The following is an 11,738-nucleotide window of genomic DNA, read 5'->3' as shown; positions in this document are numbered from 1 at the left end:
AATGCTTGTCTGTATTATGATGCCAAATGGTAGGGAGAATTTCACCACACTGACACTCCTGTTTATAAAACAGAGGACATGGAAGAGTGATAAAATAATCCTCTGCACTTCGGAGATGAATACGACCAGCTTATGTAGTGGTTATACTGCACACCATAGATAATTGCCACTTGGCAAAGAGGTGTTCCTATTGAATCCGTAGGGACAGCTTTTTGTTGTTCTAACAGAGCAGTGCTTAAATTCCAAGGAGTCAGAGGAGGACTAGGCTCCCTTCCTCTTTCTGATGGCCTCTAGCTACTGTTTTCAAAAGACTACAGGGCATTATTTGATTAAAATGGGGGGGGGGGGGCTTGTGGATTTCATGAAGGGTGCTCATAATTTGAGCACTATACTGATTAGAACAATTCTTCTTGGTTTAACAGTCTTTCAATTCCTGGCAATGATACAACCCCAACCTTAGTGATGTTAATTTCCCTTCTCAGTTCTACTTGTTCTTGTTCTTATCCTTTGCTATTTTTTTTTTAGAACACACCAAATTCTATATCAGAGACTGAGGTTACCTGACCTATATTAAATGCTGTGAGCTCTTTAGGACATTTTTAAGTTGAATTACATTGACATTTGAGTTAGGCTAGGCAGCATGTAAGTGAGATCAGAAGCGGGTCCTCAACCTGCCTTTGGAACTGAGATTCTAGCCCCAATCCAATTTCCTAGAACAGTTCAGAAAATCAGAAAAGGAGGAGGGGAGGACAATATGATAGCAGACATTTTTAAACTTCATTCACTGCAACATTCAGGAACCAGCTATACTCTCCAACCTCAAGAGACTAGACCCTGCAACGCAAAATAAAGGAAACCCCCCAATGCAACAAAACAGAAAACATGAAGCGACTGTGTAATATGGTAAAAATGGAGTGCAATGCTACTACAGAATGCAATAAAAATCTCAGTGCCAAGGAGTCAGATGGCACCTCTCAAATAATCTCTGAAATGTTTCATCTGAAACATAGACAAAGCAATAAAAAGAGAATATATGTTTATCATTTTAAGCATAACAATGTGAGTTAAGAGCTTAAGAATACAAAAAGTACTTGGAATGAATAGTGCTACCCTTTTTCTTCCTCCTAAGTAGGCATAAAAATATTTTCATTTCCTTCTTCTTTTTACCCCCCCATATCATTAATATCAACGAGTTCATTCATTTCATGTTACCGTTTACAATTTTAATGCACACACACACACACGCGCACAAAAAAAAAGATACCTACTGCAATATAAAGTTGCTTCATTACCTTGTTTGCTACATTTGCAAATGTAAACAGAGCGAGGCGGGAGCCAGCGCTGAATCTTATGCATGATGGAATATCTTTGTTGCATACGTACACTGTAGAAAATAATTATTCAATATGTCAGGCACCATTATTTGAAATGTAATACATTAATATTTACTAGAAAAATAAGTTTCTTTTCCTATTTGTTCTCCCAACTTCTTAAATGAAATAAGTTAATCTGACAGTGCATCCAGTAGCTTGTAATATCTCTTGTACATCCCTTCGTAAAAAATAATCAAAACTACTGGCTGTGCTGAGATAAATGCACAGGAATTGAAGTCTGTTCTCGGTAGATCCTTGTGGCATCGATGGAGGCTTGTCTAACAGCACCTTGAACCAATGATTGAATATTTAGTTATTTAGCCCTGATTTCCCTGAGCAGTTATGCTGAGGAGCTTTCCCTTCATGGAATCATTTAGAAAAGCTTTTTTCTTTTTTTTAGTATTAAAAATAAAAATGGCCATGAAGCATGTTCAACGCTACCTAGCAAAGCTGGCATTAAGTCTAGTTAAGGGATTGACTGGTGCATATAAATAACCAAAGGCCTTTGGGGAAGTCAGTCATGCACTCCATTCTGAAGCAATTTAGAAAGAGCAGCTAACATGAAATATTAATACTATGCAAATCAAGTCTGTAAAGTAGCTTCCATATAAGAGACATGTTGTCAGAGAGAGTCCATTTCTACAGAATGGAACTCCCCAACCTACATTTTGGCCAAAGCACATTACCCAGAATCCCCTGAGATGTAGTTTGCAACCCCAGGGCCTGCTTTGAGCTTGAATTCAATGAAGACCCAAACATCCCAGTTTAAGGGGCCTTCCCATCTCCTTCAAAGCTTGAGGCAGGCTGGAAAGGAGAAGGTCTTTGCTGCACATATAATTTTATTTTCTAAGACCTGTCCTTTTACTTTCATTTTTTTTTCCTGAGAACATTTATTTTAATTTAATTTTCAGGTTGAGTGGAAAGGAAAAATATATTGTGGCTTTCTGTGGTCCTTAAATGTTGAAAATGGTCACTCCCGCTTCTGCAGGAACTTAGTCAACCTGTGATTGCTGCAGACCTGCAAAGAACGGGGAGCACTGATGTAAACTACAAGGTGTAGTGATCAAACAGTAGCTGCCAACTGGTTTGGCTTGAGAGACATCTGGAGAAAAATACTGCCTCCAGATTGCAGAAAGGATGGTGCCATGGGATGTTCTAATAAGGCCAAAGTGAACCCAAATAAAAAAAAATACTACTAGATTTCTGGACATCAGTTTATTTAACAAGTCCATTTTGCTATACAGTGTGCATGTATTACTGTACACCTGGGTCAGCATCATACATCTTTGCATTCTAGCCAGCTATGTTTCTTGTACAAGAAAAAAAGCATTAGTTGTCTCATTAAGATTTTTTTTTTTCCAAAGATACTTGCCCTGATATAGTGTCTTCTGTATAGTTTTGGTGGGACAGGTCCCAAGTGATTATCCCTTAGCGTCTCCCCACCCCCCAATTCCAGCTGCCATCCATTTGCTTTTCTTTCTTGAGAACTTACTTTTTTTGTTTAAAAGGAAAAAAGAGAAAAAGGAAAGGAAGAAAGAGAAAAAAGTGAAGGATGGTATACCGGATAAGGCATGCTTGCTATATGAAGTGCTTAATAAGACATTACAAGCTATTGAATTCCCATCAAGGAAACCTATTTCTGTTTAATTGTGCTAAGTGCTAAGGTTTATTTTATTTTATTTTTACTCTTTAGATTTGCCATTCGTTTCAGCTTGTGCATTGTTCCTATGTAGGCCCCTCTGGATGTGAGTTGTGAAGTCATACTTGTCCGTGCAAAAATATTGGCATATGCTGCACTGAAAAGGTCCACTGTCACCATGGCAACTCATATGCAAGGCGTACATCACTTCATCCAGAAAGACAATGCCACAGTGCACACACTTGGTGGACAGTTCGTCTTGAGTACTTCGGTCAACTTTCTCTGTTTTAACTACATTCAAGGGACCTTCATTTTTGACACTTGGCGGTGCCTTCGTTTTCTCCTTGGAGGCACCGTTTGCAGTTGGCCCAGGTCTGGAATGTTTTATCGCCAAATCTAGAGGAATGTCATTGTCAGATCCAACAGCTGAAAAATGAGGAGGCAGATTAAAGGTGGGATAAGGCACATAGTTTTGGCAAGGATTTGGTAGGCCAGGCACATGACTCAAGTAGTGTGGATTCCCAGGAACGGACAGCTTATATTTACTCCAGAATCTCAGCCAATCAGCTTCACTTTGAAAGTCGTTGTGTACAAACGGAAGCCCAAAGAGCGGGTACTGGTACTTTTCAATGGGGCTTCCAGGTGGAGAATAGTTCGGGTGCTTGGCGGGTCTCATGTATTTCTCTATTGGACTGCCTCTCTCTGAGCTTCCTTTTCCTTCTGATATAGAGGAACTATTGCCTGGGTCTCCAGTACTTTCCTGAGGACTTTTTATCTGAATGTGCAAAGGTTGCATCCTTTTGTGAATATCCAGAGTCTGGCTGACCAGTATTGACTGCGGAGCAGAATGGCTTTTAGTCAACGAACCCTGGGGTTCATATTTACTCAGGCTGGGAAGCTGAATTTCTCTCTGGTGACCTTCTGTTAAGTGATCCTCTGACCTCCTATCTAATGGGCTGCCGTTGACTTGTTCCTCGCTGTTCCCTCTCTGCTGTTTGTTTAGCTGCTCAGCCTGAAGTGCCTCCGGATTCAGGCGCTTTCTCGTTCGTCTCCTAATGATCTGCTCACCGTTGTTCTGCTTAATGATGTTTAAAGGCCTGGGAGTCTGCATATAAAACACAACAACATCATAAATAAAAGAGCACGCTAAGCAAAGCTTTGCAGAACTGCTCATGCAAATCTCCAGTTACAACAAGCCACACCAAGCCATTTCAGGGGAAGCATTTATGGAATGGCTTCCTCAAACAAGAATGCAGAAGTTCAGACCAAGCTTGGATATTGATTCATGAATTCTGAACAATTACAAAATGTGTCAAGCACAGTGGGGGGCCTGGGGAGGGTGGGGGGAAGCCCCAGGCACAGAGTCTGTGGGCCCTATGAAGGCAGCACCCTAGTGCCTGTTGCAGCGCCACCCCCCGCCTTTATGCTGCCATCTCTGCACACCCTCTGGAGCCATTCCAGGGGGGCAGGTGAAGCCCAGCATGAGCTTCCTCCTGGTTCCCCAAAAGGCATCTGAGGCTTCGGGATGCCTGGCCTAAAAGGTACTTCCATTTTCCATCTGAAAACCAGATGTACTTTTAACCGCATTCCAGAAGCCCCAGACAGCTTTTGGAGTGCTGGGAGTAAGTAAGTATGGGAGGCGGGACGGTGTGTTGCAGGGTGGGGTGGCATGTTGCGGGCGTGGACCCGGACATTACAGTGGCCAGGCCTGTAAATTGTCAAGCAATGCCTCACTGAATTGCTTTTGTAGGTATTGAAGTGCTGCAGTGAACCCACCTCACCTCCCTACCGCACAACTTCATACCTTACAGCAGTGTTTTGCAAACTATAGGTCGGGACCCACTAGGTGGGTCACGAGCCTATTTCAGGTGGGTCCCCATTCATTTCAATGTTTTATTTTGTATATATTAGACTTGATGCTACTATGGTATGTGACTGCATTTGGGGAAATGTTATAGACCTGTACTACAATGTACATTCTTTTAACAATGCTAGTAAATGGGATTTACTCCTTGGTAAGTATGGGAAGGATTGCAGCCTAGGATTTTAAAAAAATGTTCCTGCTTGATGATGTCACTTCTGGTCATGACATCACTTCCGGTGGGTCCTGACAGAATCTAATTCTAAAAAGTGGGTCCTGGTGCTAAATGTGTGAGAACCTCTGCCTTACAGGATACACTGAAGAATGTCTGACTGACAATGTGCAAAACAAGGCTTGACATATATTTTTGGACTTGTATTGGCAACCTTCAGTCTCGAAAGACTATGGTATCGCGCTCTGAAAGGTGGTTCTGGCACAGCGTCTAGTGTGGCTGAAAAGGCCAATCCGGGAGTGACAATTTTTGGACTAAATTTATACAAATAACAACAGGTTGGCCCGAGGTATCCACAGGGGATCCGTTCTCGGACCTCCTGCGGATACAGGAACTTGCAGTTAATGGAATCAGCAGGTGGGGGAAATCAGAGGATCTCTGGACGTGACTAGAAGGTGCTTCCGGCCACATTCAGAAAGTCAGGTGAGGCCCTCCAGTGTGGGTCCAGTGCCTATGATGGGTCAAATTTGCAGGAGTCAAACCTGAGGATAAAGAGGCCCCATCTGCATATGGATTGTGATATTTATTGCCAACAAACTCTGTTCAGTACTTTACATGGGTTCTTGAACATGCAATGACTTAAAAGCACATTGCATAACACTACATAAGTTTAACCCATCTCTGCCCAGCCCACATTTGATCCCCTGTTGTGTATATGCAACTTTGGGCAGAAAGGGCTTAAGTACTACGGTCATATGGACGTAAGTATTGCCTTGTATGTGTGTTCCTCTTTCTCATCTTTCTCCACCTTCTTCTCTCTCATATCATGTTCTTCAGGAATATGTCTTTAAAAACCAAAGGTTGTAGTAGTCCCATTGGTGCAACCTACTTGTGGGCCTGAGCCATGAGCCACTTGCAATTCCTGAACCACTATCCAAAGACCAGGTTCTAAATGACTTAAGATTTTGGCTCATGATGAATGGATATTAAAACCCAGAAATTTACATTAAACTAGCCCACATAGGAACACACTCAGGTATCTTAACATCACCTTTATAGAGCTATCCATTCACTTAGCCAAGGCTCTTTCACCTCGCCTTACTGATTTATTTGAATGAATTATTTCTATCCCATCTTTGCCTGTGAATAACTAGAGCGCTCAAGGTAGTGCACATTCCTTTTTCTCCCAGGTTGAATCATTTGTGCCATTAATTATCCCATGGCGATGGCCGTGGCTTGCAAAATTTTGTTCTATCAAACATTTAAATCAGTAGAAACATTCACTGATTTAGAAGTTTAATGAAAAGTGAGAACTTTATCTCAGTGCAACATCAGCAACTGAAATGCACTGTCCTCAATGGAGTAAAAGCAAGTAAAGAACAGAACTACAGGTATATTAATTGCAAAGGTCAGGGAAATATGTTTCACCATTCTACTTTCTTCTATCAGATGTACTTTAAGATGTTTTTGTATTTTCCTTCTGACATTAGGAGCACAATCCCATGTATGTCTACATGGTAAATTAGGGGAACTTACGGCCCAATCCTATCTCCAGTAGAACCTGAGGTCTGATAGCATACCATGTGGTATGCTGGCATGACAGCCTCCCCACTGGTCTGTGGAGTGCTGCTGCTGCTCTTAGGCCCAGAAGGCCATGCATTGCCAGTAGGGACCTGCAGACTGGCCACTGGTGGGCTTCTGTTGCTGCTGGAGGTGGACTGAGTTGGGACAGGGTGGATCAGGGAAGATTTTAACAGCGGTTGTGGCCATATCCTGAGCCTATATTAATTCCGAGCCTGACTTGCCCCTGCACTGGTTCAGATCTACGCTAGCAAAAGAGCAGATGTGGATGTAGATCTGAGCACCACATTTGACAAGTCCAATTTGTTGAACTATTTTCCAGTCAAAACAAAACATGGCTGAAGCTACTAAAAGGATAAAAAGATGACTATTCAGAATCAAATAGTCAAAAACAATCAGAATCAAGTTTTAGCAAAAACAACAAAAAGGAGATATTTGCTTCTGTGTTTTTCAGTTGCTGCAGCCCAGCAAGGTAAAGGTTTAATTATATCTTGGCCTTTGATTGGGCAGAGTTTAAATTAAACTCATTAACATCAGAGTACATCAAATAGCAGCTCATGACCATGCTCCAATACTGCAGCTAAAAATGGTGTTATTTTGACTCCGTGCTAATGAAATAAAGGTTTTACAACTTATTACCAATTAGTAATGTTGCCAGCATCAATTTATTAGGATGGCTTCTTATGTTCTACAAGGGTTTTTTAATCTCAGAAAAGAAAAGTATTCTTGCAGTTACAATGTATTCACTATTTTGGAACAACAGTCAGGGGTAAAAAAACTACCAAAGCATAAAATTACATGAAACTAAAAGCATATTTTTTTTAATGAATACGCTTACATAAGCAGCTGAAGTCTGGTTTCAGTCTGTGATCAGTATTCATATGCAACATATGTCTTGATCATATGTTAAAAGAACAAACACAGAGAAATCCACTGAAGCTGATCATTTAGAATTGAGGCCCGAATCAGACATTACAAGGATGCATGGCTACCACCTACCTTTGTCTTTCCAGTAATGTCTATAAAAAACAATGTGATGACATCATGTTTGGAGCTTGCCTGCTCTGTTTCACTTTATTGTCTGCCACTTGCGGGAGTAAGAAAACTATGAGAGCAATGACATCACATCAATGTCTTTTATCAGACATTATCAGGGAGAGGCAAGTCAGAGATGCAGGTCAAGAGCAGCCAGGTGTCCACCTAATGGTCAGTTTATGCTTTTATCAGAATATAAAAGTGGCCATTGAAAAAAGCAACAACCAGATGTATGGCTCCCATGTGCCGGTGTTTCTGTACATGTTGACAGGGCAGGCAAAACTCAATACAGGCAATGGTGGTAATTTTTTACATGCAAATGCATGGGTTGACAGAAAATAATGGCTGCCAAGCGCTGAAAGAGGTCATTAGAATAACCCTTAAAATAATGCACACACACACACCCCTAGAACATACATGCACCTGATGGGGTTGGCAGCATCATGAGGAGTTGAGGGACTGCTGCAGAAGATACTCCTAATTTACTCAAACTGATTTATCAGACATATCCGTGGTGTGATTTTGTCTTTTCACAACTAATGAAACCCACAATAAATACATCTACTTGTACAGCAAATCTATTTGTCTAACAGCACAATCCTATACATGACTCCACAGAAATAAATCCCATTGAGTTCAATGGGACTTACCTCCAGGTAAGTGTGTACAGGATTGCAGCCAAATGACAATATGGCTTATGTTTCGCTTTGCTCCTTATTCATTACAAAAAGGTGGTTTTTCTTCACAACTTATAAGTTCTGTTACGTGCATTTCTGTGAACCTTCAGGGTGGGATAAAGAAAGACTCCTCATTTAATTCTCATTTTGAATCAAAATAATTCATGCCTAATTGATTATCTCCAAACCAGTCTCTTCTCCGAGGTGTATTAGCATCTTCCATAGTGAACTGCATGTGATCCCAGAGTGGCCGCACTGAATTCATGGCTAGAAAATTAACCACAGCTGCCCAGGTTCAGCCTAGCTGCCTAAATCCTTTTTCCTGAGTAAAACAAGTAAGTTCTTCCTACCGAGTGAAGCTTCTGGTAGAGACCGCACGCGTTGCATACATATCCTCCATTTGCATTTTTTCGCCAGAGAGAGGTCTTTGTGGTCAGGCAGTTGGCACAAAAAACACCCGAGCCTCTACGTCTCTGAAACAGGGGAAGGGGAAGAAACACAAGGTCAAAGGTTAGTCACATGATCGGTGGAGTTAGGACAAATCAACACAGGAGTTTTGTCTCTAGGCTGGCAACAACTGATAGTATAAAACCACACTGCCCATAATGAGGTCAGGTTCAATTGTGCTTAATAGGCACCGCTGAATTTCATTACCATTTACCCTACAGTGATGGATGAGGTGTGCAGAACGCCGCAGCTTCTTGGTTTTTTTTTTTTTTTTTGCAGCAACAGTTTTAACTTTTTGAACTTTAGGGTTTGTGCCTATTTGTGGCTGGTTTCCAAACTCTGAATTTCAACATTCTGCTTTGATACAAAATGGTTCTCGCTGAACTTGCTAGCTGCTGAGCGCAATGGGGATTTTATTGTTTTAGTTCAAAAGAGTGATGGTTAGCAACAAACCTAAAGCAAAACAACAACAAAAAAGTCCTTTCTTACTAATTCCAGTGCGTGAACTGCCAGTTCCTGTGAGTCTATACTTCATTAACAATACCCACGGCACTGAATCACAGCCGAATGTAATTCTAAAATCCACATATAACACCTTCTGTTTCCCGTGCTGCATTGAGAATATGGCTCAGTGTCGTTGGTAAAAAGTATGGCATTGCTAATGAGAACACTTTGGAACTGCAGCTGAAACTAGGCAATGCTCCCTCATCAATAGAATGATTTTATTTTGGTCAAGTAAAGGAAGGCATGAGCATAGCTCTTCCAAACTCAAACTGAACGTTTACAGGGCAGTGAACTGAATTCCACAGCTTTACAAATAATCTATCCTCTTTACAAGTGGGCACCACTGACGAGAGCGGCTCATTAAATTCCTTCTGTGGAGTAATGATATCATCAAACTTTTCATTTTAATAAGAACACAGGTACAAAAATGGTGCATTTGTGGGCGCAAGTGCTAGCAACAATGAAGTGGCTGTCCTGTTCTGCTCCCCCCCCCCCCATTTCAACATTGGTATCTTTTTTAAAATAAACTTTTAATAAAAGTTCTCCCATGTTGCACAAGTGTGGAGAGAGAACAGTTTCAGTAAAAGATTAAACTGATTTTGTTCTAAATTAAAAAATTACTAACCTTGTAAATCAAAATTTCAAGGTTTCATCAAATTTAAGTAATTTATTTAACTTTACTCCATACTGTAGGGAAGTTGGGTACCAGTGCCAAGAAGGTACAATGGTTATAATTGTACTCTGATACATTTCAAATGGAAAGCTTTTTGCAGACATAATTTTGGCTTGGAGTGTGGAACACTTTCTTGGCATTGAAAGGGCATTTGATTCATCGGGTGTTTCACAATGTATCACTAAAAAGACCTGGTGATCAGCCAGTTCCCTATAGGGTAATTTTTCCATCCAGATGCAAGTGCTATCAGAGGCCCTCGTCAGCTAAACTAATTATGATCTTGCATTTGCTGATGCCTGCTCACTCTTACGTTCGACATCCCCCATTAATCATCAATACAAGGAAAATGAATGGAACGCAGAGAACGAGGGCTGGTAACCTACACGGCCATAAAAATCTAAAATGAGTGCAATAATTTAACAAGATTGGGGAAATGTTTTTCAGTGAGCACAAAGTCAGACTAACAATTGCCCTTTTAAACCAAGAACACAATTTCATTAGTGTAGCAGGTTGTGTTACTTTAAGTCAAGGTAATAAAATCAAGAACATCAACAGGATAATCTCTAGCTCCCACCCCACCAACCCGACACCACTAAATCAGAATCATAATTACTCTACAGTGTCTCACCTAATGTGGGGTACAACAAGACCCCTGTAGACAATCTGTAGCTAACTGATGGCTTTCAAAAGGTCTTTGGATTTAAGGATTTAGTGTTTTTTTTTAATGCCCTGTACCATCAAAAACCTGAGCCAATTTAAAATTATAACAGACACACAAAGCTAAACCATATGAAAACCTGTAGCCTGATATCAGTTAACAAGCTCAACAAACAAGTAAGTAAAACATAAGAACAAAAGAACAGCCCCACTGGATCAGGCCATAGGCCTATCTAGTCCAGCTTCCTGTAACTCACAGCGGCCCACCAAATGCCCCAAGGAGCACACCAGATAACAAGAGACCTGCATCCTGGTGCCTCCCTTGCATCTGGCATTCTGACAAAACAATTTAACAAGTAATCGAACATTTTGTTCAACTGTCTCAACTAACTTATTCACAGAAGAGCTGGATGGACTGCCAAAATACTTTCCCTGGAGATCAATAAAGTCTTCATTAAATAAGTACATTGTTGACCATGTAAGATTAAATGGAAAATATTTTACATGCCCACCATTTGGATTTGATTGAGGAACATCTCTCTTTCGTTCCAAATGTTTGAGAAGATGATGATTACTTGCTGTGGCATGTTAAACAGGGTGTAGTCCTAGCTTGAGTTGTTCCATGCTTGCAAAACTCAATGTGTGAAGGTTATTCACAGCTTTTTTAAGGCCCTGAAATTATCTTGAATGAATAATTTGCAAATAAGTACTCTCTGACCAGCTCTAGTTTACAGTTGCTCTGCTGTGAATGATGCCTACGCTGAATAGGAATAGAGAAGGAACTCATTCTTAATGGCTATATATTTTTGCTGCAGAACTGTCCTATAAGGCTACAGTGCTTATCAGTGCGAACAGAGATATACAAAATAATATCACTAGGTATTTAATCCTGAAACATCATTGTGTTTGACCTAAACTGAGTAGCTGTAAATGGTAAGCTGCTCTGAAAGGTTTTATATTTGAATGGCAGGCAGGACATATCATAATAAATAAAAATAAAGAAACTGAGATACTGTATTGATTGAGCTACACGGAGACACAATAAAGCAGTGTTCCTCAAACTGTGGATCGGGACCCACTAGGTGGGTCATGAGCCTATTTCAGGTGGGTCCACATTCA

General features: G+C 40.8%; 1 protein-coding gene across 4 annotated transcripts in view; it reads right to left on the bottom strand.

Moving 5' to 3' along the window:
* Window positions 1-1,070: 1,070 nt before the first annotated feature.
* Window positions 1,071-11,738, bottom strand: part of TRPS1 (transcriptional repressor GATA binding 1) — a 272,969-nt gene continuing 262,301 nt past the window's right edge. For 3 of the 4 annotated variants that reach the window (XM_066626328.1, XM_066626326.1, XM_066626330.1), the window contains 2 exons: window positions 8,689-8,811; window positions 1,071-4,117 (listed from right to left, as the gene is read on the bottom strand). In XM_066626328.1, coding sequence (XP_066482425.1) covers window positions 3,056-4,117; window positions 8,689-8,811 — 1,185 coding nt within the window. In that variant the 3' untranslated portion in view covers window positions 1,071-3,055. The remainder of the gene's footprint in view (window positions 4,118-8,688; window positions 8,812-11,738) is intronic. The other variant, XM_066626329.1, reaches the window with a different exon arrangement.

Source organism: Tiliqua scincoides, chromosome 4 (assembly GCF_035046505.1).
Source record: "Tiliqua scincoides isolate rTilSci1 chromosome 4, rTilSci1.hap2, whole genome shotgun sequence".
NCBI lineage: Eukaryota > Metazoa > Chordata > Lepidosauria > Squamata > Scincidae > Tiliqua > Tiliqua scincoides.
The sequence above is the reverse complement of the archived record's forward strand: the minus strand, read 5'-3'. Positions and strand labels throughout refer to the sequence as shown.